At 41.5% G+C, this 26,811-nt stretch overlaps 1 protein-coding gene across 2 annotated transcripts in view; it reads left to right on the plus strand.

The window, feature by feature from the left end:
- The window catches only part of Gtf2f2 (general transcription factor IIF subunit 2), a 134,719-nt gene that overhangs the window by 17,802 nt on the left and 90,106 nt on the right, over positions 1-26,811 (plus strand). For both annotated transcript variants that reach the window (XM_052732717.1, XM_052732718.1), the window contains exons 3-4: positions 2,483-2,501; positions 3,506-3,650. In XM_052732717.1, the coding sequence (XP_052588677.1) occupies positions 2,483-2,501; positions 3,506-3,650 (164 nt within the window). The remainder of the gene's footprint in view (positions 1-2,482; positions 2,502-3,505; positions 3,651-26,811) is intronic.

Consider the following 26,811-nt stretch of genomic DNA (forward strand, 5'->3'; position numbering starts at 1 on the left):
TTGTCAAAAAACAAAACAAAAAAACAAATGAAACATATAAAAGACAACAGGAAAAAAAGTAACAATAAAACCCAGCTAAATCACCAATAAAATAAGAAAAAGCAGTACCCAACCAATCTATGAAAACGATGGAATCAAATCATGATCTTTCCAGCTACTGTGGTGTGAGTCAGAGCCTCTCAGCCTTGCATAGGCTGACAGGAAACGGTTGTAGGAACCAGAGCAGAGGCCAGGGCCTTTGGAGACCTAGCTGCAGATCCACTTGAACCTATGACTTTGAAAAAGATAAGGGCTTCTGGGGTACTGGAAGCCTTAAGAACAGCCTACCACATGTTCTCCTATATGTCCTAGGGACCAGCAAGTGCCAAGGTCAAGGCTGTGGTTATCCCACATCATCAGAAGGCACTGAAGAGACTGGCCAAGAAGCACAGTGCCCTTTGGCCCTGGTGTGTGAAATGAAGCCACTCTCACAAACCTGGGTGTAGGCCCACAGAAGGCTGCACACACAGTGGACACATGCAGCCAAGCATGTGGTTGGGCCATAACCAGAAAATAGTATTTCACAGCCCTTCTCTGTCTTCTGGCTCTTAAATTCTTTCTGCTTCCTCTTCCTCCCTGTTTCCGGAGTCTCAGAGGCAGTGGTATAAATGTCCTGTTTAGGGATGAGCACTCAGCCATCACTTTTCTCAGCCCCCTGAGCAGCCATAGGCCTCTGCCTTCACCACTGACACTGCAGAAAGAGACTTCTTTGATTAAGGCTGGGAGTAGTATCTCTTTATGAGTATGAACATATATTTAGAAGGCAGCTTGGCACCATGACCTTTTAACTAAATAACAGTATTAAGTTCACTGCTCTGCTATAGTTTATTTTTTTTTATGTGTATGATTATTTTGCCTACATGTATATTACAACAACAGAAGAGGGTTTTTGGATCACCTGGAACTAGAGATAGGATGTTTGTGAGCCACTCTGTGGATGCTAGGATATACACATGGGTCCTCTGCAAGAGTAACAAGTGCTCTTAACCCCTGAGCCATCTCTCTAGCTCCATCAGCCATGGGTTTTTGACCAGGTTTACAGTATCAGGTATGAATTCCCCTCTTGGGGAGCAGGCATCAAATCTAGTCAAAGAGCAGTTGCTATCCCATAGCAGACAAGCCACCGTTACACCAGTGGGCACATCTTACTTGGCGGGTGGATGTTGCAGGCTGCTCTGGGACTTTTTAGGACAAGGACTTGTGTTTCTTCTCAGTGCCTGTTGGCTCTAGAAGATTGTAATGACAGCATGAATGAGGGACTTAATGAAGGCAGGTTAGACAAAGCTGAGTGTTGAGGGGAAACAGAAGTTTCCGTGTGGCCTTTGCACCTCAGTCTTCTTTAGTCCGTTTATATATTTCATGCTGCAAGTCAAGTGTGCTGGATCGTCTTTGAACTTGTTTTTGTTCTTTCTCTTTGTTCAGATAGTATCTGCAGATCTTCATTGCCTAAAGAATAAAGTCTATGCTTTGGGCTGTGATGTTTAAGGTCTTCCACAGTTGAGCCTTAACTCTCCTTATTAGTAATTTGCTCCCTTCTTCCTTCCCTCCTTCCTCCCTCCATCTTTTCATTCCTCCCCCCCTTTTTTTTTTTTTTTTTTTTTTAAAGATTTATTTATTTATTATGTATACAGCATGTATGACTGCAGGCCAGAAGAGGGCACCAGATCTCATTACAAGTGGTTGTGAGCCACCATGTGGTTGCTGGGAATTGAACTCAGGACCTCTGGAAGAGCAGTCAGTGCTCTTAACCTCTGAGCCATCTCTCCAGCCCCCCCTTTTTGTTTTGGAGAGGAGCTCCTAGGGTTGAACCCAGTGCTCTTACCCAGAGCCCGCCGACTCTTCCCTTACTTTGCTTTCTTCTTGCCCCCAGATCTGATCATCCACTTGTGCGGATTTTCAGATTTGCTTAGGTAGGAGCAGTTCAGAGGCTTTGACCCAGGTTTGGTTCCCAGCACCCATATGGTGATTCACAATTGTCTTTAACTCCATTTCCAAGAGATTTGACACCCTTTTCTGGTCTCGCCGGGCACTAGGCATGTATGCATTGCACATACTTACATGTAAGCAAGACACTCATCTACCTAAATTCAGTCTTTAAAAAACAAGATTTGGTTAGATAAATATATTTTTTTTTCAGATAGACGAAGTAGTAAGCTGCTAAAGGCTAAAAATTCTTAGAAATAATAAGAACTAGATCATTATTTAGTTAATATAATTAGGAGAGGTTAGAGTAGTAGTATATGATACAAGTTCATAACTAAACATGTGGGGTTCCTCTGACTATCTTTTCTTACAGGATTACAAATAGGAGCAAAACATAAACATTAGTTGAAATAAATTTAATGTTTTATGCAACAAGAATGAGCATGTCTTTAGACTTTTACTTAAATTCGAAAGTAATTTGTAATCTAAGTAATTGTAATTTTTTTGTTTCTCTTTTTAGGAATCAAGGAAGGACTGAGGTGAGATTTATATGAAAATTTTATTGAAATTATCAGCTGGGCGTGGTGGTGCATTCCTGTAATTCCAGCACTTGGGAGGAAGGGGTGGGTGGATCAGGAGTAGTTCCAGGCCAGCCTGGGCTACCTCAGATCCTGTTTCACAAAGATCAGCAACAACGGCAAACCACAGTGAGAATATTTAATTGTTAGTAATAGTTGTTGCATTCTGGAAAACTCTTAACTGAAATGAATGTCTGATGGTCAGGAATATGTAAAGGTATAAATGTTACTTGGATGGATGAATGGACTCTTCTAGTTCAGTCTGAGCATTTTTCTTTGCCCTAACTATCCCTCTTAGCATTGTGAAACAATATGGCTTTAGTAATACTTTAGCATTACTTCTGTGGGACAAAGACATTTGATGTGAATTTTGAGGATGTTAGATTTGAAACTATCAAGTCTTAATTCATATTGTGTATATGGTTCCTATCATAATAATAACTGTATAGTTAATAATTCATGATCTTCCTGTCTAGTTGGAAAACCAGTGATTTTATAAATTATTTAAACATAAAATAGTACCATATATTCATGCAAGAGTTTTTAAGCTCTTTAGAGTAGATAGCTTGCTTCTTACCCTTTTCAGATACAGTTGATTTCTCAGCATTAAAATACTCATTCAACAAATGTTGTTTTCCTTCTATGTGCCAAGCATGTGCTAGGTCTTAGGGAATGTGTCAGTAAAAAAGTAACTTCAGTTTTTTTTCTGGAAAGACTGCTTCAGCCACAGACCAGAGAAAACATTGGTAGGCAAGCTCCATCATCTGACACATGGGGATAAATATTCTGTTTATGGCTTAGAAATAAAGGATTTCATGGTGACATTTAAGAAATAAATGTTTAAAAGACTCACATCTTTAAAAAGTTTTTTTAAAAATAATTTATAATCAAAATGTCTGTATAGGTACTTTGAATATAATGTCTATTTTAGTAAGCTTTGTTTTTTTTTTTTTTTTGTCCACTAGGTATCTTTTACTTTGAATGAGGATCTTGCAAATATTCATGATATCGGTGGGAAACCAGCTTCAGTCAGTGCTCCTAGAGAACATCCATTTGTCTTGCAAAGTGTTGGAGGACAGACATTAACAGTGTTTACTGAGAGCTCCTCAGGTAAGGGGGAATAGAATTATGTACTACGATTTCAGTACATGTGTGATTTTCTGTCTCATCCTGCACACCTGTTTGCTTTGTTTAAGGTCATTACCACCTATTGTTTTGTCTGCTTGTCTGTCATATCATGCAGTCTTTCTGCCCTTGTATTTTTCTTGTGATGAATGAAATTTTGACCATTACCTGAGAAGAGCTGAATACCCATGTGGGGATGAACTTTCAGAACAAAACGGATGGGAGACTGTAGTGGTGAGCTGCTCTCCTAAGATTCTGGGCTTGCCAAGCTAAGGCAGCCCTTGCTTGCTTGGCTAAGTTGATCCAGAGCAAAGTTATGCTCTGTACAGTGCTTCCTATTAGGAAATGTTTTAGCTTGCATTTCTGTGCCTATGTGCTTTGTGTTTTGGAAAGTCTTTATAGTTTATAAGGATTAACTTTTATTGTCATTAGCTTCCAGAATGAATGAAGTATAGTTTTTAAATTGTGTGTGACAGCAATGTGACATTGGTTCAGTTTGTGAATTAAATGTGGAGGAAAGCTTGCTGGCTTGTTTTCATTAGTCTTTTACTGTTACCTTTCACTGAATTCAGAACATTGCTGTTCAAGCAGCACTCCCTCTCCATTCAGTAGAATTAATTTTCTCCTAATTTAAAGTTACTGGTTATGAAAAGAAAAAATTAATTTTGTTGTATTTCAAGCATTTTAAAGCAAACTGTAAGATATTATGTATGCCAAGAATGCGGTTGCTTTAAAAAAGCCTCATGAAGCATTTTTGTCATAGTTTGGATTTTAGTAACTGTATGAACTGATCTAATAGATTTCCAGTAGCTTTATAAACTGATCTAGTCTTTTCTTTTTTCCCTTTGATGGAGAATCTAAAACAATGCTGAGTATAACTTTAGGGACATGAAGCCAGAGCTACAGGATTAATTTTACTTTTATTATTATTATTATTGGTTTTTCGAGACAGGGTTTCTCGTGTAGCTTTGCGCCTTTTCTGGATCTCGCTCTGTAGACCAGACTTGCCTCAAACTCACAAGAGATCCACCTGCCTCTGCCTCCCAAGAGCTGGGATTAAAGACATGTGCCATCACTGCCCAGCTTTTTTACTTTTATTCTTTTTTTTGTTTTTTTTGTTTTTTTTTAATTTATTTTGCAATACAATTCAGTTCTACATATCAGCCACGGATTCCCTTGTTCTCCCCCCCTCCCGTCCCCCTCACCTTCCCCCCAACCCCCCCCCCCCCCCCATTCCCATCTCCTCCAGGGCAAAGCCTTCCCCACAGACTGAGGTCAACCTGGTAGACTCAGTCCAGGTAGGTCTAGTCCCCTCCTCCCAGGCCGAGCCAAACAATCCTGCATAGGCCCCAGGTTTCAAACAGCCAACTCATGCAATGAGCACAAGATCTGGTCCCACTGCCTGGATGCCTCCCAAACAGATCAAGCCAATCAACTGTCTCACCCATTCAGAGGGCCTGATCCAGTGGGGACCCCTCAGCCATTGGTTCATAGTTCATGTGTTTCCATTCATTTGGCTATTTGTCCCTGTGCTTTATCCAACCTTGGTCTCAACAATTCTCGCTCATATAAACCCTCCTCATTCTTGCTAATTGGACTCCCAGAGATCCACCCGGGGCCTAGTCATGGATCTCTGCATCCAGATCCCTCAGTAGTTGGATGAGGTTTCTAGCACAACAATTAGGGTGTTTGGCCATCCCATCACCAGAGTAGGTCAGTTCGGGCTGTCTCTCGACCATTGCCAGCAGTCTGTTGTGTGGGTATCTTTGTGGATTTCTGTGGGCCTCTCTAGCACTTTGCTTCTTCCTATTCTCATGTGGTCTTCATTTACCATGGTCTCCTATTCCTTGTTCTCCCTCTCTGTTGTTGATCCAGCTGGGATCTCCCGCTCCCCCAAGCTCTCTTTCCCTCAACCCTCGCCTTTCATTACCCCCACTCATGTCCAGGCTGTTCATGTAGATCTCATTCCATTTCTCTGTCATTGGGCGATCCCTGTGTCTTTCTTGGGGTCCTGTTTTCCAGGTAGCCTCCCTGGTGATGTGAGTAGCAGACAAGTCATCCTTGTTTCATGTCTAGTATCCTGCTATGAGTGAGTACATACCATGTTTGTCTTTCTGAGTCTGGGTTACCTCACTCAGGATGATTTTTTCTAGATCCATCCATTTGTCTGCAAACCTCATGATGCCATTGTTTTTCTCTGCTGAGTAGTATTCCATTGTGTATATGTACCACATTTTGTTTATCCATTCTTCAGTTGAAAGGGCATCTGGGTTGTTTCCATGTTCTGGCTATTACAAACAATGCTGATATGAACATAGCTGAACAAGTGCTCTTATGGTGTGGTTGAGCATTTCTTGGGTATATGCCCAAGAGTGGTATAGCTGGATCTTGGGGGAGATTGATTCCCAATTTTCTAAGAAAGCGCCATATTGATTTCCAAAGTGGTTGTACAAGCTTGCATTCCCACCAGCAGTGGAGGAGAGTTCCCCTAGCTCCACATCCTCTCCAGCATAAGGTGTCTTCAGTGTTTTTGATCTTAGCCATTCTGACAGGCGTAAGGTGGTATCTCAGAGTTGTTTTGATTTGCATTTCCCTGATGACTAGGGATGTTGAGCAGTTCCTTAAATGTCTTTCGGCCATTTGAGTTTCCTCTGTTGAGAATTCTCTGTTTAGTTCTATAGCCCATTTCTTTTTTTTTTTTTTGGTTTTTCGAGACAGGGTTTCTCTGTGTAGCTTTGCGCCTTTCCTGGAACTCACTTGGTAGCCCAGGCTGGCCTCGACCTCACAGAGATCCGCCTGGCTCTGCCTCCCGAGTGCTGGGATTAAAGGCGTGCGCCACCACCGCCCGGCTCTATAGCCCATTTCTTAATTGGACTGTTGGGCATTTTGATGTCTAATTTCTTGAATTCCTTATATATTCTGGATATCAGTCCTCTGTCAGATGTGGGGTTGGTGAAGATCTTTTCCCATTCTGTAGGCTGTCGCTTTGCCTTGTTGACCGTATCCTTTGCTCTACAAAAGCTTCTCAGTTTCAAGAGGTCCCATTGATTGATTGTTTCTCTCAGAGTCTGTGCTACTGGTGTTCTATTTAGGAAGTAGTCTCCTATGCCAATGCGTTCAAGACTACTTCCTACTTTCTCTTCTAGCAGGTTCAGAGTAGCTGGATTTATGTTGAGGTCCTTGATCCACTTGGACTTAAGTTTTGTGCACGGTGATAGATGTGGATCTATTTGCAGCCTTCTACATGTTGTTATCCAGTTTTGCCAGCACCATTTGTTGAAGATGCTTTCTTTTTTCCATTGTGCACTTTTGGCTTCTTTGTCAAAAATTATATGTTCATAGGTGTGCGGATTAATGTCAGGGTCTTCAATTCGATTCCATTGGTCCACATGTCGGTTTTTATGCCAGTACCAAGCTGTTTTTATTACTGTAGCTCTATAGTAGAGCTTGAAGTCAGGGATTGTGATGCCTCCAGAAGTTGTGTTATTGTACAGGATTCCTTTGGCTACCCTGGGTTTTTTGTTTTTCCATATGAAGTTGAGTATTATTTTTTCCAGGTCTGTGAAGAATTGTGTTGGTATTTTGATGGGGATTGCATTGAATCTGTAGATTGCTTTTGGTAAGATTGCCATTTTTACTATGTTAGTCCTGCCTATCCATGAGCATGGGAGATCTTTCCATTTTCTGACATCTTCTTCAATTTCTTTTTTCAGGGACTTAAAGTTCTTGTCATATAGGTCCTTCACTTGCTTGGTTAGTGTTACCCCAAGGTATTTTATGTCATTTGTGGCTATAGTAAAGGGTGATGTATCTCTGATTTCCTTCTCCGCTTCTTTGTCCATTATATATAGGAGGGCTACTGATTTTTTTGAGTTGATCTTGTATCCTGCTATGTTGCTGAAGGTGTTTATAAGCTGTATCAGTTCCTTGGTGGAATCTTTGGGGTCGCTCAAGTATACTATCATGTCATCTGCAAATAGGGAAAGCTTGACTTCTTCCTTTCCAATTTGTATCCCCTTAATCTCCTTATGTTGTCTTATTGCTCTGGCTAGAACTTCAAGTACTATATTGAATAAGTATGGGGAGAGTGGACAGCCTTGCCTCGTTCCTGATTTTAGTGGAATTGCTTTGAGTTTCTCTCCATTTAATTTGATGTTGGCTGTTGGCTTGCTGTAAATTGCCTTTATTATGTTTAGGTATGTTCCCTGTATTCCTGATCGCTCCAATACCTTTATCATGAAGGGGTGTTGGATTTTGTCAAATGCCTTTTCTGCATCCAGTGAGATGATCATATGGTTTTTTTCTTTGAAGTTGTTTATATGGTGTATTACATTGACGGACTTTCGTATGTTGAACCACCCTTGCATCCCTGGAATGAATCCTACTTGATCATGGTGGATAATTGTTTTGATGTGTTCTTGGAGTCTGTTTGCCAGTATTTTATTGAGTATTTTTGCATCAATGTTCATGAGGGAGATCGGTCTGTAGTTCTCTTTCTTTGTTGTATCCTTGTTTGGTTTAGGAATTAGGGTAATTGTAGCCTCGTAGAAGGAGTTTGGTAATGTTCCTTCTGTTTCTATTGTGTGGAACAATTTAGAGAGTATTGGTATTAACTCTTCTTTGAAGATCTGGTAGAATTCTGCGCTGAAACCATCTGGTCCTGGGCTTTTTTTGGTTGGGAGACTTTTAATGACTGTTTCTATTTCGTTAGGGGTTATTGGACTATTTAAATAGTTTATCTGGTCTTGATTTAACTTAGGTATGTGGTACCTATCCAGAAAGTTATCCATTTCTTTTAGGTTTTCCAGTTTTGTCGAATAGAGGTTTTTGAAGTATGACCTGATGATTCTCTGGATTTCCTCAATGTCTGTTGTTATGTCCCCCTTTTCATTTCTGATTTTGTTGATTTGGATGCTCTCTCTCTGTCTTTTGGTTAGTTTGGATAAGGGCTTGTCTATCTTGTTGATTTTCTCAAAGAACCAACTCTTTGTTTCATTAATTTTTTGTATTGTTCTCTTTGTTTCTATTTTATTGATTTCAGCTCTCACTTTGATAATTTCCTGGCGTCTATTTTTCCTGGGAGAGTGTGCTTCTTCTTGTTCTAGAGCTTTCAGGTATGCTGTTAAGTCTCTAGTGTGAGATTTCTCCAACTTATTTATGTGGGCATTTAGTGCTATGAATTTCCCTCTTAGTACTGCTTTCATAGTGTCCCATAAATTTGGATATGTGGTGTCTTCATTTTCATTGATCTCTAGGAAGTCTTTAATTTCTTTCTTTATTTCTTCCTTAACCCATTGGTGATTCAGTTGGGTATTATTCAGTTTCCATGAGATTGCAGGTTTTCTGTAGTTTTTGTTGTTGTTGAAATCCAACTTTAGACCATGGTGGTCTGATAGAACACAGGAGGTTATTCCAATTGTTTTGTATCTGTTTAGATTTGTTATGTGGCCAAGTATGTGGTCAATTTTAGAGAAGGTTCCATGGGGTGCTGAGAAGAAGGTATATTCTTTTTTGTTAGGATGGAATGTTCTGTAGATATCGATTAAGTCCATTTGAGTCATGACATCAGTTAAGTCCTTTATTTCTCTGTTTTGTTTCAATTTGGGAGATCTGTCCAGTGGTGAAAGTGGGGTATTGAGGTCTCCCACTATTAATGTGTGGGGTTTTATATGTGATTTAAGCTTTAGTAATGTTTCTTTTACATATGTGGGTGCCCTTGTGTTTGGGGCATAAATATTCAGAATTGAGACTTCATCTTGGTGGATCTTTCCTGTGATGAGTATGTAACGTCCTTCTTGATCTCTTTTGATTGATTTTAGTTTGAAGTCTATTTTGCTGGATATCAGGATGGCTACACCCGCTTGTTTCTTAAGACCGTTTGATTGGAAAGTCTTTTCCCAGCCTTTTATTTTTAGGTAGTGTCTATCTTTGAATTTGAGATGTGTTTCTTGTATGCAGCAGAAAGATGGGTCCTGCTTTCGTATCCATTCTGTAAGCCTATGTCTTTTTATAGGTGAATTAAGTCCATTGATATTGAGGGAAATTAATGACCAGTGATTGTTCATTCCTGTTATTTTTTGGTGGTGATGTGTGGGTACTTCTATATGTTGGGGTTTACTGCTGTGGGTTTATCTGTTGCCTGTGTTTTCGAGGGTGTATCTGACTTCCTTAGGTTGGAATTTTCCTTCTAGTGCTTTCTGTAGGGCTGGGTTTGTGGATAAGTATTGTTTAAATCTGGCTTTGTCATGGAATGTCTTGTTCACTCCATCTATGGTGATTGAAAGTTTTGCTGGGTATATTAGTCTAGGCTGACATCCATGGTCTCTTAGTGTCTGCATTACATCTGTCCAGGTTCTTCTGGCTTTCAAAGTCTCCATTGAGAAATCGGGTGTTATTCTGATGGGTTTGCCTTTATATGTCACTTGGCCTTTTTCCTTTGCTGCTCTTAATATTCTTTCTTTATTCTGTACGTTTAGTTGTTTAACTATTATGTGGCGAGGGGACTTTTTTTGGGGGTCTAGTCTGTTTGGAGTTCTATAAGCTTCTTGTATCTTCATAGGCATTTCCTTCTTTAAGTTGGGAAAGTTTTCTTCTATGATCTTGTTGAATATATTTTCTGTGCCCTTGAGTTGGTATTCTTCTCCTTCTTCTACCCCTATTATTCTTAGGTTTGGTCTTTTCATGGTGTCCCAAATTTCTTGGACATTTTGGTTCATGACTTTGTTGGCTTTAGTGTTTTCTTTGACTGATGAATGTATTTCTTCTACTGTATCTTCAACGCTAGAGATCCTCTCTTCCATCTCTTGCATTCTGTTGATTATACTTGCATCTGAAGTTCCCAATCGTTTTCTCAGATTTTCTATTTCCAGCATTCCCTCTGTTTGTGTCTTCTTCATTTTTTCTATTTCCCTTTTCAGGTCTTGGACTGTTTCCTTCATTTGTTTCATTGATTTTTCTTGATTTTCTCTCAGTATTTTATTGTTTTCTTCCAGGACTTTATTGATTTCTTCTAATTTGTTTGCCCTTTCCTCTAGTTGTTTACAGCGTTCTTCACATTTTTTTGTCTTTTCCTCTACACAAGCCTCTAGCTTCTTCATGATGTCATTCATAAGGCTGTTTTCTTCTGCTTCTTCCAATTTCTGATGTTCAGGTCTAGGTGTTGGAGGAGGGCTAGGGCCTGGTGATGCTGTATTGCTATTCATATTGTTGTATATGTTTCTGCCTTGACGTCTGCCCATCTCCTTGTGGTTCGTTCTTGGCCTTATCCGCACACTTGGTTCAGACAGACCAGTGTTCCAAAAGGGAAGTCAGTGTTCCAAAAGGGAAGTCCGGAGCAAGATGGGAGCTGGGGGCCGGCCTCTAAGTCTCAGGAAGAGGCTTGGGGCTCAGGCGGATGGGCGTGGGGGCAGGGCGTGGAGACTGCAGGGTCTGCCAGGGGTCTTGGAGAAGGGGATCCTTCCCGGTGGGACTAGTAGGGAACCTGCCCGGTGGCCAGAACCTGGGGCCAAGTTGGGCAGGTCTTCCCTGGAGTGGCTGGTGCCCAGGGATGGGGTCTGGGGCAAGGAAGGGTACTCACCAGTGTTCCAAAAGGGAAGTCAGTGTTCCAAAAGGGCTACTTTTATTCTTTTGATGCTATATTAATTTGTTGTATCGTGTTCAGGGAAGTAGAAAATACACTTTATGTTGGGGAAAATTCAGCCAATCAATAGCCACTTATAATATGTTCTATTGTTCAGGGCACAGTGCATGTACAAACAGGCAGGCTGTGCTTAGTCTTTGGAATGAAGATGTTGAATCTGTGAGGCCTCTCGCTTTCTGTGATGAGCCATCAGAGGCAGAGGCTTGGAGAGGCTCTAACTTGCCTAGCAGAAAAAGTATCTTGTTTCTATTTTTTTGTAACTATGCGACTAGTGTTTCCAAAGAATGCTTTGGCTCTGATTGTGATTCAGAAAACTAACATGTGTTGTCCTCAAAATTGTTCTTTAGTTTTCATCTTTTAAATTCTTCCTGAACATTTTGTGTTCCCGTTTTGGTAGCAAGTGTGCTCCCAGTGGTGTGGTTTCAGGCTTATCTTGGCACAGGGTATGGAAAAGGATGCAGATTGTCCTCGTCCTGTTTCGTCTGCCTGTCTGTCTCATATGATGCAGTCTTTCTGCTCTTGTGTTTTTCTTGTGGTGAATGAAAATTTGACCATTACCTGAGAAGAACATAATTCCCATTTGGGTATGAACTTACAGAACAAAACAGATGGGAGACTGTTTGGGCAGTGTGTTTGCTTTATAGAACGGAAGGAGCTTTTTGTAGCACAGAAAACTTACTTTGTAGATGGGAATTTTTTTTGTAAGTCATTGCCCTTGACTTTCTTTGGACCTTTCTGTCCTTTAAGTTCTTCCTTTGTGAAATCTGGGTAATTCCTTACACTTACATTATAGTGTACTCAAATGCTTAGACCAGTGCCTAGCACCACTGGAGAGACAGGTAGATCCTTGGAGCGTGCTGGCAAACCAGTTCAGCTGGATCTGTGAGCTCCAGGTCTGATGAGAGACCTGTCTCAAAAAATAAGCTGTAAGGTGATTAACAGAGATGCCTCAATCGACCTCTGGTCTCCACATACATGCATACATGTGCCTATGCACATGGAACCACATGCATATACACCATACACACAAATACGGTGGAAAAGTAATTGAGGAAGATAGCCCATGTTGACCTCTGCCCTCCAAACCCATATCCACATACATGTATGCAAACACATGCACAGATAAATGTTTAAAAATAAATATTTTTAAGCTCTATTTTAGGTAATATGCCAGTCTATAAAATGTAGACTTTTATAAGAAAATTAGTGTTAAGTTCAGTATGTATAGAGTTTTAGTTTTAATAACTTTATGCCTTTTGTTAATATGATTTTGTTGGTTTTGAGAGACTTTCTTTGAGCCATCTTTGAGTTTTATATATTTGAATGTCTGTGGGAGATGGAATTAGAGGGGACTAATAGTGTACTTTATAATGCTGTCCCTTAATCAAAACTGTCTTCATATCATTAACATTTTATCAACCAAATTAATTTGTTCCTGGTTGGATGGTCAGCTTGTTATGGGTTAGCTCCTCTACTTCTGCATTTCTACTCCTACTGTATCAGCTCAAACTTTTCACAACTGAGCTTCTCTGCTTTTCTTGAACTGGGACTCTCTTCTGGATAGATTAGGCAAGAAGAGAGCAGAGATCGTGCTGACAGTCTCTGGGGATGGGAGGGGATGGGAGCCTAACAGGTTAGAGTGCTTTCCAGGGTCTGGGCATGAGCATCCGGATGGGTGGTAAAACTGAGTTAGAAGATACTGAAAGTGGCAGGCAGGGCTCCTTCCTCCCTTCCTCCCTTCCTCCCTTCCTTCCTTCCTTCCTTCCTTCCTTCCTTCCTTCCTTCCTTCCTTCCTTCCTTCTCTCTTGGTATCAGTTCATTAATTCAGCAGGTTGATGTTGCTGCTTACTTTGTGCTTGTCCTCTTCTAGGCTTAGGGAATTTAAGTGAGCAGTCTCATCCTTTGTGGTGCTTGCTCCCTCTGGTAGAGGAGACAGCAATGAATAGTAAACTATCTCAGACTACAGGTTGTCTGGGGAGATGGGATGAGGTGTATACACTGGTTGGTTTTTGTCAACTTGACATAAACTGTAGTCACCTGGCAAGAGGGAACCTTCAGTTGTGGCTTTGTCTTCACCAGATTGGCCTCTGGGCATGTCTGTGGGCCTTTTTCTTGATAAATGCGTGGTGTGTGCAGGCCCAGTCCACTGGACAGTCCTCCCTTGGGCAGGTGGTCCTTGGTTGCAGAAAGAAGCAAGCCGAGCAGAACCAGGAAGGAAGCCAGTAAGGAGTACGTCTCTATGGATCCTTCTTTGACTTCTCCGTGACAGACTGGGGTTGTGAAGTGTAAGTCAGTTAAATCTTCTCCTCCCTAACTTGCTTTCTGGTCATGGTGTTGATCACAGAAACAAAGCAAACTAGAAGCAGAGACTGGGGCATTGCTGTGATGCACAGGACCATCTTTTGGGAGAGTGTGAAGGTGTTAAGAACTTGGGGCTGGAGTGCCTTTAGAGTTTAAAGAGCAGGTAGGGAGCTTTGAAGGCAAGAATGTTGAGAGTAGTGTACATGATGGAGGCCTGGCTTGTGCAGTTTCAGAGGGAAGAGAAGACTATCAGGCCATTTATGTGATAACTTTACATTAAGAGTCCGGAAATGAAACCTTTGCTTAACTGGGGCTGAAGAATCAGCTGTGATTAATAAGAGACTAGCATCATTGAGTGAAATCTTCTGGGAAGTGTTTCCTCAGGGTCAGCACAAAGATGCTGTGGTCTAGAGAGGGCCAAGGCTGTACATCAAGCAGGCAGCAGAACTTGGTAATGTGAGAGCGTCTCCCATGTGCTTCTGGTTTTAGAGGCATGAAAGCTGCAAGATTGAAGCAATTACGAGAGGAGCTGAAGGCAACACCACCAATCCGCTGTTAGCAGCCAGATGCTTTCAGGGTGGAGAAGAACATTTAACCTAAATGTTTAACTTAAATGTCCTAGGGTAAGAGCCAGCCTGCCATGTCCAGGCAGTAGCAGGAAGGTCAGGAGTGGACAAGTCTAAGGGAAGAGTCTAAGTGGGTTCTCAGGTTCAGAAGCCCCTGTGAAGATCTTGGGGTGTATTTAATGAAATGAGAAGATGCATTTAATGAAATGTGAGATGCATCAGGTGAGTCTGTTTACCTTGTTAAGGCTCCTTCTGACTGGCTTGAGAAGAGCCCCATGCAAGCAAGGCTAGAAGCAGGAGGCCATGACAGGCTTGGTCCAGTGTGGCAGCAGTGACAGAAGTCTAGTCTCGTACCTAATGTCCAGCCCTGTATCAGTAAATCTCACAATCATGTAAATCACCTAAGTCCAGAAGACAGGGAACAAATTCACTTTTTTATTCCATATTCTCTATAAATTCAAGCTCTTTATTCTCTTGGCCACATTAGTTATTAGATTGCTTCCTATTGTGCTTAGCCACAATCCTCACCTGGTCATTTCTTGTAGGAATCACACATGAACATGTGTGACAACCTCTTCAGACTTTGCTGTGTCTCCACTCTCAGCTGCTCCCTGCTGCTAAGTCCCTTTTCTTTCTAACAGCTATCTGCAGAGCAGCCTCTGCTTGTCCTCTTGTTTGTCCTGTCAGGTGTGTGTGGTGCCTTCTGGAGACATGGCCTTTGTGGAGCTAGCTTTTATTTGTAACCCTTACTGTTGTGATGTGAAGGAGAACGGCTGCCAGAGGCTCTTACATTTGAACACTTGGTCTCCAGTTGATGGAACTGCCTGGGAAGGATTGGGTGTGGCCTTGTTGGAGGAGGTGTGTCCCTGGGAGTGGGCTTTGAGGTTTCAAAAGATTCTCAACATCCCTAGTATGTCTTTCTGCCTCCTACTTGTGGATCAAGATGTGAGCTCTCAGCTCTTAGGACTTTGTTTCACCACCATGAACTCTAACCCTCAGATTGTAAGCCAAATTAAATGCTTTCTTTTATAAGTTGTTTTGATCAGGGTGTTTTGTCAAAGCAATAGAAAAGTAATTACCTCACTTAGATTCACTTGGCAGTAAGATTTCCATAACTTACTTTGTCCCATATTTAAACTTTTTAGACTGAGGCTAGGTCTCAGGTTATACCCACAGTACCCAGTAGAATAGAATTCAACAGAGTGAATGTAGTGAAATATTTGGTGCCTGCTAAGAATCACTCATGCTCCAGAGATACTTTTCAGTGCTTTAGAATGAGACAGCTTATTAGCCACTTGCATAGACTGCCTTTCTCCTTTGGAAGTTAACAGCTTGGCTGAAGATACTTGAGGTTCAGGACTGAATATAAAGTAATCTTGTTGCATTTGTTTATTGTAGTTTTGGATATACACCCCCCCACACTTTCTTTTTGCTAATCAACCTAGTTCAGCATTGTGTGCACTGAGGCTTGGTTAGCTCTTCTACATATTTTCAAAAACCTACTCCCCAGATAAAGTAGCAGCCAAGATAGTTGGCCCTGAAACATTTACTTTGATACTGTATGGCAGCCCAGTATGGCTTAGACTACAAGTTTGAAGAAAATATTTAGAATGAAAATTCTCCTTGAGGATGCTGAATTACTGTTCGCTTGAAATTTAAACTGACACTGAGGAATTTTGAATCTGCTGTGGATGGTTCTGCCTTGCAAGGTAGTAAGCAAAGCTTGAAGTATGGTGTGCCTCTGTTTTAAATTGAAGTTTTGAGTGCTTATGGAGAACATTACTGCTGCATTTTACCCCATTGTGAAGAATGGGATATCTGATACTTGATTTTGAGAGGTTTGAATTCCAGCTCTTTATATATGCATGTGAGCCTGTTAACACTCAAAATCTCATTAGATTGCTTTTCCACTGCTTTGAAACATGATCTCTGCTGTTCACTAAAGCTATAGATGTATATTACTAATTGCCCCAGAGACTTTTACTTAGCTTTGTTCTAAAAAGTTAGCAGAAGCTGGGAAACAGACATACTGCTGGACTTTTTTTTTCTTTTTCTTTCTTTTTTTTTCCCGAGACAGGATTTCTCTGTAACAGCCCTGGCTGTTCAGGAACTTGCTCTGTACATCAGGCTGGCCTTGAATTCATAGAGATCTACCTGCCTCTGCCTCACGAGTGCTAGGATTAAAAGTGTGTGCCACCACTGCCCAGCTCTGGCTCAAATTTTTGAATTTTTGACAGATTAGAATCCTTATCAAAGGCCAAGTGTGGTGGTCCTTGTCTATAATCCCAGGAGAAGGAGGAGAGTTCAAGGCCAGCCTGGTCTTCATAGGGAGTTCCAGGATAGCTAGGGCTGCATAGAGAGGTCCTGTCTCAACCCCCTCTCCTCCCAAATTCAACAGCCACAAATGCAGACAAACAAATTCAGTGTCTGTGTTCCTCTTGGGCCAATCTTTCCCTCGAGGCTGGGTTCTGGAGCAGCGTGTGTCCCTTAGCAGGAAACTTCCTTCCTGGACTTGAACTGTTCTTTGCAGTGCCACCTGTGTGGTTAGGAGAGTACTTGTGTTCATTAGCAGCACTGTTGAGTTTCTCAGATGAGAATTTTAGTATTTGAAAGCTGCTGAGCTTAAAAGACACTGGGCACAAGCTCTTCAGACGTAATGTTCTCGAGAAGCTGTGTTTGTTAAGTACAGTTGAGGTGTTGTCTTTGAAGGGACGAGTGTTTTTCATTCAATTTTGAAAAAAATACTGCCCAGATACTGGAGTGTGTGACTGGTTTATCAGTCAGTTGATTTGCTTTTTCAAACTAACTGAAAACAAGTGGGCAGACTTACTCACACCCGGTGTGTCCATCCGCTCAGGCAGCCATATTACCCAGGAGCAGCAGAAGTGCTTTGTGTGTGTCTTGCATTTGCCTTTACAGAATGTTAAAGTCTGTATACTTGAGAGAGACATTCTGACAGGAAACCAACTTTAAAACAAACAAACAACAAAACCCCCAGAGCCTGGAGTATGCGGTGGTGAAGCAGACTGACGTGCAGATTGTTGTCACTGCCTTGATTTGTGGTGGCACCACCGCTTTCATCCACTGTTGCTAAGAGCAGTGAAAAGGCAAGTCCATATTTTAATAAAGTAGTTCGGACCTGGTGGATACCCAGAAGCTCTTGAGGATCCCCTAGTGGTCGTTGGCCCCAGTTCTGAGGAATGCTAGCTTAGTGTGCTTTAAATAAGCAGCCCTTCGGTGTTACATTTATAGAGGTATTGCTCCTTCCTACACTAGTGCAGCACATCGGTAGCAATCTTAGAGCAATAACATGCCTGTTTCAGTGTGTGTGAGAGGTTGCTGTGGATGGTGGTGGCGCACGCCTTTAATTCTAGCGCTCAGGAGGCAGGGCAGGTGGATCTCTGAGTTCGAGACCAGTCTGGTCTACAGAGTGAGTTCCAGGACAGCCAGTGCTGCACAAAGAAACCCTGTCAAAAAAAAACAAAACAAAACAAAACAAAACCCCAAAAACTGAAAATAAGGAGTACAGTGCATATTTTTACACTGGACCTGATTCATAGTCAATTTCCTTTAAGTATAATATTTCTCCTGACATTTGACTTGCCTGTCTATGTACTGTGAGTTTAATTCTCCCTAAAACCCTGTGGGGAGGGGGCTGGAGAGATGGCCCAGATGTTAAGAGCACTGGCTGCTCTTCCAGAGGTCCTGAGTTCAATTCCCAGCAACCACATGGTGGCTCACAACCACCTGTAATGAGATCTGGTGCCCTCTTCTGACCTGCAGGTGTATATGCAGGCAGAACACTGTATACACAATAAATAAATAAATCTTAAAAAACAAAACAAAACAAAACCCTGTGGGGAGGAACCTCAGGGGCTCCACAATGCAGATGAGAACTAAAGTTCTTAGGCATTCTGTGATTAGCCTTCTTAGTTGCTTCTGCTGAAATATTTGTTTAAAGCATCTCCCTGTGATTAAGAGATGGCTCTTTTGGTAAATTGCTTTCCAACTGTGAGGACCTGAGTTCAGATCCCCAGTGCCCCTGTAAAAAGTCAGGCATGGCAGCAGGTCTGTAATCACAGCACTGGGTTGGCTGAGCCAAATGGATTCCTAAAGCTTGATGGCTGTCTTAGTTAGGGCTCACTCCTTCCTTTTTTCCTTCCTTTTTTTTCTTTCTCTTTCTCTCTCTCTCCCTTTCCTTCCCTCCCCCTCCCCCCTCTTTCATTTATCAAGACAGGGTTTCTTTTGCTTATCGAGACAGGGTTTCTCTGTATCTCTGGCTGTCCTGGAACCAGCTCTGTAGACCAGGCTGGCCTTGAACTCACAGAGATCGCCTGCCCCTGCCTCACAAGTGCTGGGTTTAAAGGTGTACACTACCACCGCCAGGCTTAGTTAATGTTTCCCTTGCTGCGAAGAGACAACATGACCATGGCAACTCTTATAAAGGAAGACATTTAATTGGCTTACAGTTCAGAGGTTTAGTCTATTATTATCATGGAGGGAAGCGTGGCAGTGTGCTGGCCGAAGTGGTGCTGGAGAAGGAGCTGAGAATTCTACATCCTGATTGGCAGGCAGCAGGAAAAGACTGGCTTGAGCTTCTGAGACCTCACAGCTCACCCCCTAGTGACACACTTCCTCCAACAAGCCCACACCTCCTAATATTGCCACTCTCTATGGACCAAGTCTTCAAACATGAGTCTATAGGTGTCATTCCTGCTCAAATTATCACAATGGCTAATCAACTTAGTTAGGTGAGCTGCTGGTTTGATGGAAGATCCTAACAAAAAGTAAGGTAACAGAACTTCTGCTGCATCCTTGCTTCTGAGCCCCATGGACATTCTCTTTTGTCTCTCTGCTGTGTCCTTGCACAGCCCAGAGACCCACCTGGGGCAGTAAAGTAATGAAGAAAAGACCAACATAAGGTCACACAGAAAAGCTGGAATTGGGTAGCCTGGACGCCGATGGAGAAGCCTCAGCACCTAGGAAGCTCAGCATGTTTAATCTATACAGTTGAATGGAGAGGCAGAGTTATTGCATACAGGAGAATCAAGGAGGCGGGGTTTATGGTATACAGCTGAATGAGGAGGTAAGTTTAGCTAATCTTGGTGGGATCAAGCAGTCTTCATAGAGAAGCAGCCTTCTGGGATGGACATTTTCTGCACACAGTATTATCATCTGTAGTGGACCAGAGGGAGGCTTTGCCATCTCTCCAAGCCTCATCCTGGTGAAAGTCTGGATCTAAGGCTGTGGTCCTTAACATGGCCGTGGCCATGTCAACAACACACACCACTCAGGCCTTCCTCACTCCCCACATCCCTTCTTCTGCATGTCACTTCTCAGTCAGCTCCAAGCCTTGTCTACCTTAGCAACTGTGCTGGGCTTTCTTGTTTCCCAGGTGACTAAGTGACAAGGCTCCCACAGGAGGAGGGAAGACCGGCTGCCTACTTCTTCCTCTGCTGACTCCTTCCCAGTCAGAGCAGTCTCAGCACATGTGAGGGGAACAAAGTGAGGGGAAATTATGGCTTCGTGTTAGGTAGATTTCCTGAGCTGCCCCCGAGGTTCGTGGTTGTCTGCTGTGGATTGATTGCCAGCTGCCTGAACTGTGTCTACTGTGGAACACTGAGCCTAATAGTAGAACTGTTCCTTTATTCAGTGGTTGAAAGAGAGTAAAAGGGATGTCTGTGCAGTCCATACTCAAGCATGTGTTTAGAAATTCAGAGCTGGTTTATGTGGTATCTGTAAACCAAGGACAGACTAAAAGAACGAACCTGGAAACTAGAATAATGTTAAATAATATTGGGAATGACAAATTCATTAAAATTTAATGACTTACTCATGTTTTTATGTATTTTATTTATCAAAAATTGCTTTTTTTCATGCAATATATTCTGATATGGTTTCCCCTCCCTCATCTCCTCCCAGATCCTCCCCACCTCCACAGCCATCCAACTCCATGCCTTCTTTTTCTCTCTCTTTAGAAAATAAACAAGCAAAAAGAAAACAAAACCAGAATATAACAAAATAAACAGAAAAGCACATACACACTCACATAGAAAACCCATAAAAACACTGATTGAAAAGCATAATATATAAGCAAAAAAAAAAAAAAGAGAGAGAAAGGATTAAGACACAAAAAAATCTTGGAAATACCATTGAGTTTGTTTTCCCTTGACCGTCTACTGCTAGCATGGGTATGTATACAAACCCTTGAGTGTGGTTTGCGTACACAGTAAGACTTCATTGGAGAAAACTCATTTTTCTTTTGTGAATAATTGTCAGTTGGAGATGGCTTGTAGATCAAGGATGTGGGCTTGTGTCCACTTCACTCTCAGCACTGGGACCCCATCTGGTTTGGACCTTTGTATGCTGTGAGTTCATATATTCATCAGTCCTGCGGTATCTGGGAGGCCTTACTTCCTTGGTGTCCTCCATACCCACTGGCTCTTACAATCTTTCTACTTCCTGTTCCACAGGGTTCCCTGAGCTCTGAGGGGTGGGATTTGATGGAGACATCCCTTTTAGGACTGGGCGTTCCAAGGTCTCTTCACTCTGCACTTTATCCACTTGTGGGTATTTGTTCCCATCTACTGCAGGAGGAAGTTTCTCTGATGAAAGCTGAGCAAGACACTGATCTGCTTCCCAGGCCAGCAGAGCCAACCCTCCATTTTTATGGTGTAGTAGTTTAAACTTTTAGGAAAGTTAGAGACCAGTTTATAATGTCTTCTAATTGTTGTGTTTTGTAAGTACTATAATATAGTCTGTTTTCAAGACTATAGAGGATTTTAGATACACTGATTCCCATCTTTGTCTTCCTGGTCCCAGCCCCACAGCTGCTTCTCTAGAGGACTCTTGCTCTGGAGTTGCTGTATGAGCATGACTCAGTGTGCTTCTTTATATGTCTTTACAGTGTAACCAGAGAAAACCAGTACAGTTTTTGGAGCTGATTAAGTAGTGTCCTTTATATATCTAGCAATGATGGAAGTTCAGTGCTTAGATACGAGAGCTATTTTAGAAGTGTAGAGTGTGTACTCACAAGATTAGTTTTTCTGTTTTTTTTTTTTTTAAGAATTTAAAACTGTAATTTGGTAGACATTTATGATGTAAGTTACACCAATGAGAAACTTAACAGTCCAGTGTTCCCGGTGAAACTGTGACTACTCAGCAGAGTAGGAGAGAAGATACTTACATTCTGTTTAGCCATGACAGCCGTGCGTTTTTTGTAATTTGGTAATGTGCCTCCTCTTCATCATCTGTATTGTCATGATCCTACTGACAATGTTTTCATTGTGCATCAGTTAACATTTAGAATACTGTTCCTCAGAAGGCTCCATCTATCATTTCTGGCCCATTTTATTTTCCTAGTTAAATAAAAAGATTGCTTTATTTTGTTTTTATGTGTATGAATGTTTTGCCTTCATGTATGTTTTTGCACTATGTGTATGCCTGGTGCTGAAGGAAGCCAGAGAGGGCATTGGATCTTCTGGAACTGGAGTTAACTAGGAACTTAAGTCAAAAAGCATTAACACATCTTTACTTTTATTGTATGTCATACTTACCTATTCTTTTTAAAAAAAGATTTATTTTTTATTATAGTATGTATAGGTGAGTATGTACATATGAATCTAGGTGCCTTGGGGGCAGGAGGCATTGGATTCAGACAGTTGTGAGTCATCCAACAGGGGTGCTAAGAACTGAACTTAGGTCTTCTGGAAGAGCAGCAAGTACTCTTAAATGCTGAGTCATCTCTCTAGCCTCATAGTTACCTTTTCTTGAAATACTTTGATACCTACCTTTGACCAAACCTGGCCATTTCCAGTTTGGTAAAACAGTCCTGAAACATTTAGAAAACTTGTCACACCCAGAGAGAATGGCAGGGGATACAAAGATGCTTGTCTTCTCTCCTGTTCGTTTTCTGTAACTTCCAGTTCATGAAGTTGCTTCTTTGTTTAGGCTCCTGTATACCCAAGTTCTCAGGGAGAACTTAGCATCTTTACAGACCAAGTCAGCATGGACAAACTGGTTTCAAAAGAGAAGTTATTTCTTGGAGGTTTTGAAACTAAGTCGTTGACTATTTAATTTTAAAACATTTTCATTTTTTTAAAAACATAGTTCTTTATTGATTCTTTGGGAGTTTCACATCATACACCCCAATCCTGCTCACCTCCCAGTCCCTCCATATCTACCACTCACCCCTGCAGCATGCCTCCCTGAAAGAACCTCCCCAAATTAATTGAAAACAACAACAACAACAAAGCCCACCTCTCTCCTCCATCTTTCCAACACTGTTCATTCATTCTAGTCACATCAGGAGCTGTGGTGTTTAAACATTTCATTTTAATTTTTCTGCTTTTACAGTTGTCTTTGTGCCTTTTAGTTTTAATTTTACTTTATCTATATGAGTTTTTTGCCTGCATGTATGTGCAATGTGTGTGCAGTGTTGGAGCAGGCCAGAAGAGGGCTTCAGATCCCCTGGGACTGGAGTTACAGATGGTTGTTAACTGCCAAGTGAGTGCTGGGGATTAAACCCAGGTCCTCTGCAAAGAGCAGCCAGTGCTTTTAACTATTGAGCCATCTCTCCAGCCCTAGTTTCTTATTTTTAAAGCCTCCCTTGGGGGTGGTATTCAAATTGTGTTGTTGGTATTTACGTTACAGGCAGGATTCTTCCCCAGTTCTTTGAATAGCTGTGGTTTCTTTTATTGCTTTTCCGCCTTTTGAGGTAGAGTCTCACTCTGTAACCCAGGCTGTCCTGGAACTCTCTATGTAGTTCAGGCTAGCCTCAAACTTATGGCAGTCTTCATGCTTGAGCCCACTTACCTTACAGATGAGCCAACATACCGTACTTTCTGTGCCTCATCGTCTTTATTGTTCTTTTGCAGAAAGAGTCTCATGTAGTCCAGGCTGTCCTCCAGTTGTGTAGTGGAGAGTGATCTTCTGATGTCCTCTCTTCACCTTCCAAGGGCTGGATGACAGGCCTGTGCTGTTGCCCCTACTCTCCCCCTGCATTCTTAGAAAATACCACGTGGCGAACTTTCCTTGCTCTGTATTTGTATTACAAAGAAAAGATGGTCTGTTTGGTTTCCTTCGTACTGTTATTTTTTTAGAGCTGTCTTCTGACACTGTTGGTATAGTAATTCCCTTGAAAGAAAAGTAAGACTCTACTATTGGCTTATTATTTTAAAACATGACACATACTGTTTATTTAATTTAAGAGCCTACATAGAATGTTGAGAGCCAAGTAAATAAATAAAAATAAAAAAAGTTGCAGCCCCTTGTGCCCACTGGTTGCACATTTTAGGTGGCCAGTGCTGGTCAGAGGCGGTGTGTAAGAAAGTCACAGTGCAGCAGGCTTGGAAGGGAGGCTGTGCTTGCCTGCTCGTAACTGCAGTAGCTGTGCATTTCATCTTCTCTTAGCTACTTGAAAAAAATCGAAGGGGTTTTTATTGTGGCATATGATTAAGTACTTAATTTATTATTAAACAATAGCCTATGAATAGAAAAAATAGATAACCTGTTAAGGTCTTAGTTTGTTTAAGGTAGTGGATGTACACGAACTGTTGCATTTACTCAGTTCAATAAATACCACCATACAGTATGTTATTTTATTGATGAGAGAGATGATTTTACACAGTTGATCCAGATCATGTAGCCTGTAGGCCTGAACATTTAATAATGATATAAGTAGATTTTAGGGTGGATGTAAAGTCAGTTTTATGGAAAAGAGATAACGTTTTAAAAAAGAGAAATGCATGGGAAGTTTAACTTTTGTTTTAGACCATTTTACGTATATTCTAAAACAAACAGTCCAACCCTGGTATCCCTGTTGAGCTCCAGGAATTTATGATAGATTTTTTAATGTGGCTTAGGTAATGATAAACAAATTAATTTGGCTTGATTTCCTTCTTTCTTCCTTTTTTTTTTTTTTTTAAATAGATTCTTATCCTATAGCCCAAGCCAGCCTCAAACTTGGTATTCTTCTGCCTTGGCTTTATAGACATGTGCCACCATGTCCAGTTGAGTTAATCAATTTTGGAAAGATGTTTAATTACACCTTTTATATTTGTGCCATTTCTTCATCATTGCTCTGGTAAATTGTACTGCCTAACACTGTGTGTGGCTCTATGTATCACTTCAATGCTACGCTTTTTGATGGACAAGCTATTGGCTGTAACTCCTTGAGGGCACAAAGGTTATATAGTGGGTAATGTGTTGAAGGAGCCAAGAGAAGTGATTGAACCCATTCACTCTCTTGGCGATTAATTCTTGTAGGGTTTCTAATGCTGTGAAGAGACACCATGACTAGGGCAACTCTTAAAAGGAAAAGATTTAATTGTGGTGGCTCACTTACAGTTTCAGAGGTTTAGTCCGTTATCATCATAGTGGGAAGCATGGTGGTGTGCAGGCAGACATGATGCTGGAGAAGGAGCTGAGAGTCCTACATCTGGATCAGCAGGCAGCTGGAAGTGAATGTCACACTGGACGGCTTGAGCATTTGAGACCTCAAAGCCTGCCCCCTAGTGACACACTTCCACCAACAAGGCCACACCTACTCCAGCAAGGCCACTCCTCCTAATAGTGCCACTCTCTGTGGGCCTATTGGGGCCATTTTTTTTTCATATTACCACAGCCATTGTGAATGCTCTTGTTTCTCTGTCCCAGCTCTCTGCAGTCTTTATCTTGTCTCTTTTGTTATATAGAAGTTTTTATGCTTTTAGGAGGCTACTCTTGAGGTTTTATCCTTATGTTGATATTTTAAAGCATCTACCCTAAGTACCCTTTTTTTCATAGTTATTTTTCTGAGCTTATTCTTTTAAAACAACATGGGGGTGTTTACCATGACATAAAGCATACTTCTGTTAATTCATAGCAGCCTTCACTAAAGAAAACAATACACAGGGTATTTTAAATGTGGCTTTTTACTGCTTTTGAAGAAAGTTCTTCCAGCTGGAAAGATGTCTTTTGTGCTCTGGTCCATGTTCACTCAGGCTCAGAGACTCAGGTATAGCAAAGGGAAACATGCAAACAAATTGAAGTGTGGCTAGCTTCTCACTTGTATTTTTCAGAGGATTATTTTATAGGATTTTTCAAGGGAAAAAAATAAGATTGGATTTTCCACCCTCTAACCCCACTTTTTGAGTTTTTATTATGGTGAATTTTTTTGAAGACATAAAAGCAGAGAAATTGTATGGAGAACGGCTGCCTCCTTTGTCATGGAACTTGAAGGGTGTCAGGTCCCAAATGGCTGTGGTGCCTATTTAGTATACCAAAGTGTCTTCTTGGCCTCAGACTCACTCACTACCTGTGGTTCCTCTCAGCATTTCTCATCCCACCCCCTACCCTAAACCCCTCCAGTCCAGGGGCTTCCCTTCCCCCAGCTTCTGATTTCTATATAATCCAGCCACTTCAGCCATGTGCTCTCTTGGTTCTCAGCTCTCTCTTGGTTCTCTCTATCACTCTCCCCTTCCCACTCTTCTCTCATGGCCTGGTTCAGTCTGGACCTTTTAGATGCCTCTGCTGTTCTCTCCCTCATAGCCACAATAGAAACCTCAGCCATACTAGGAGCAGTCATGTTCTCATTTTCAGTCAAGATCAGGTATGGCTAGTGTTATAATGGTGTAGCAAGGCCACTACCCTTTCACCTAGCAGAGTTATGTTAATGACTTCATTTCACCCTTAGCTTTCTCAGTGCTCGTCTCTGTATGGATTCCTTGTTTAAAAATGCACAACTGCAAACCACTGGGATAGGTGCAGAAAAAACATAAATCCCAAAATGTCTTCATAGGTATAGTTAGTGGGAGCTGTTAATGTTCAAATTCCAGTGGCTTCTTTAGTTTTTACAACTTTATCTGAAATAATCATGGTTCATATTGCATGGCATCACTTTGAGAAGATGCAGTTCATCGAGTCTTTCTTACTGCTTTGGTGGCATGATCGTTCTACAGACTGAAGAAATTTGTATGATGAAAATGCTTAAGAGTAGAAAATGGTTTCTAGGGCAACCAAGGCACTGGTGTCGCGTTTTGAGATCATGCTGAGGGGGCTGCTGTTCACTGAATATTGGATTGTTTTTACTTTGTCAGAGTAAAGTTAACAACAGAGGGGTTGGTGGTGGCCCACGCCTTTAAGCCCAGTACTCGGGAGGCAGAGGCAGGTGGATATCTCTGAGTTCGAGATGAGCCTGGTCTACAGAGTGAGTTCCAGGACAGGCTCCAAAACTACACTGAGAAACCTTGTCTCGAAAAAACAAAAACAAACAAAGTTACTAACAGATATGTTTGGAAATGCAAAGTATTGCTAATCTAGTATGACTGAAATCTAAGAAGCAGAAGGCTTTCGAAGTAGAGGTTAACAACCAAGTAAAGGATTCTGTGAGACTTTGTAGAATGAGTGTGTGTCTCAAGGAGGGGCAGTGTTTATAACTTTAGCAAACTTTTACAATATCAGTTTATTACTTGGAATATGAAAGGTAATTGATCAAAAGAAGAGAGAGACCAATTTCTCTAAGTTTAAATTTAAAATAAATTTCTTTGGTCATTTTATATTCCATTATACAAAAATACTCAGTAAGCAGCTTAAGGTTCTGAAATGTAACCACAGTCTTGTCTTTCCCTACCATCTAGTGGAGTGGAGAGCTGTGTGTGGC

This window comes from Peromyscus californicus, unplaced genomic scaffold (assembly GCF_007827085.1).
Source record: "Peromyscus californicus insignis strain IS unplaced genomic scaffold, ASM782708v3 Scaffold_12__1_contigs__length_115047231, whole genome shotgun sequence".
Lineage (NCBI taxonomy): Eukaryota > Metazoa > Chordata > Mammalia > Rodentia > Cricetidae > Peromyscus > Peromyscus californicus.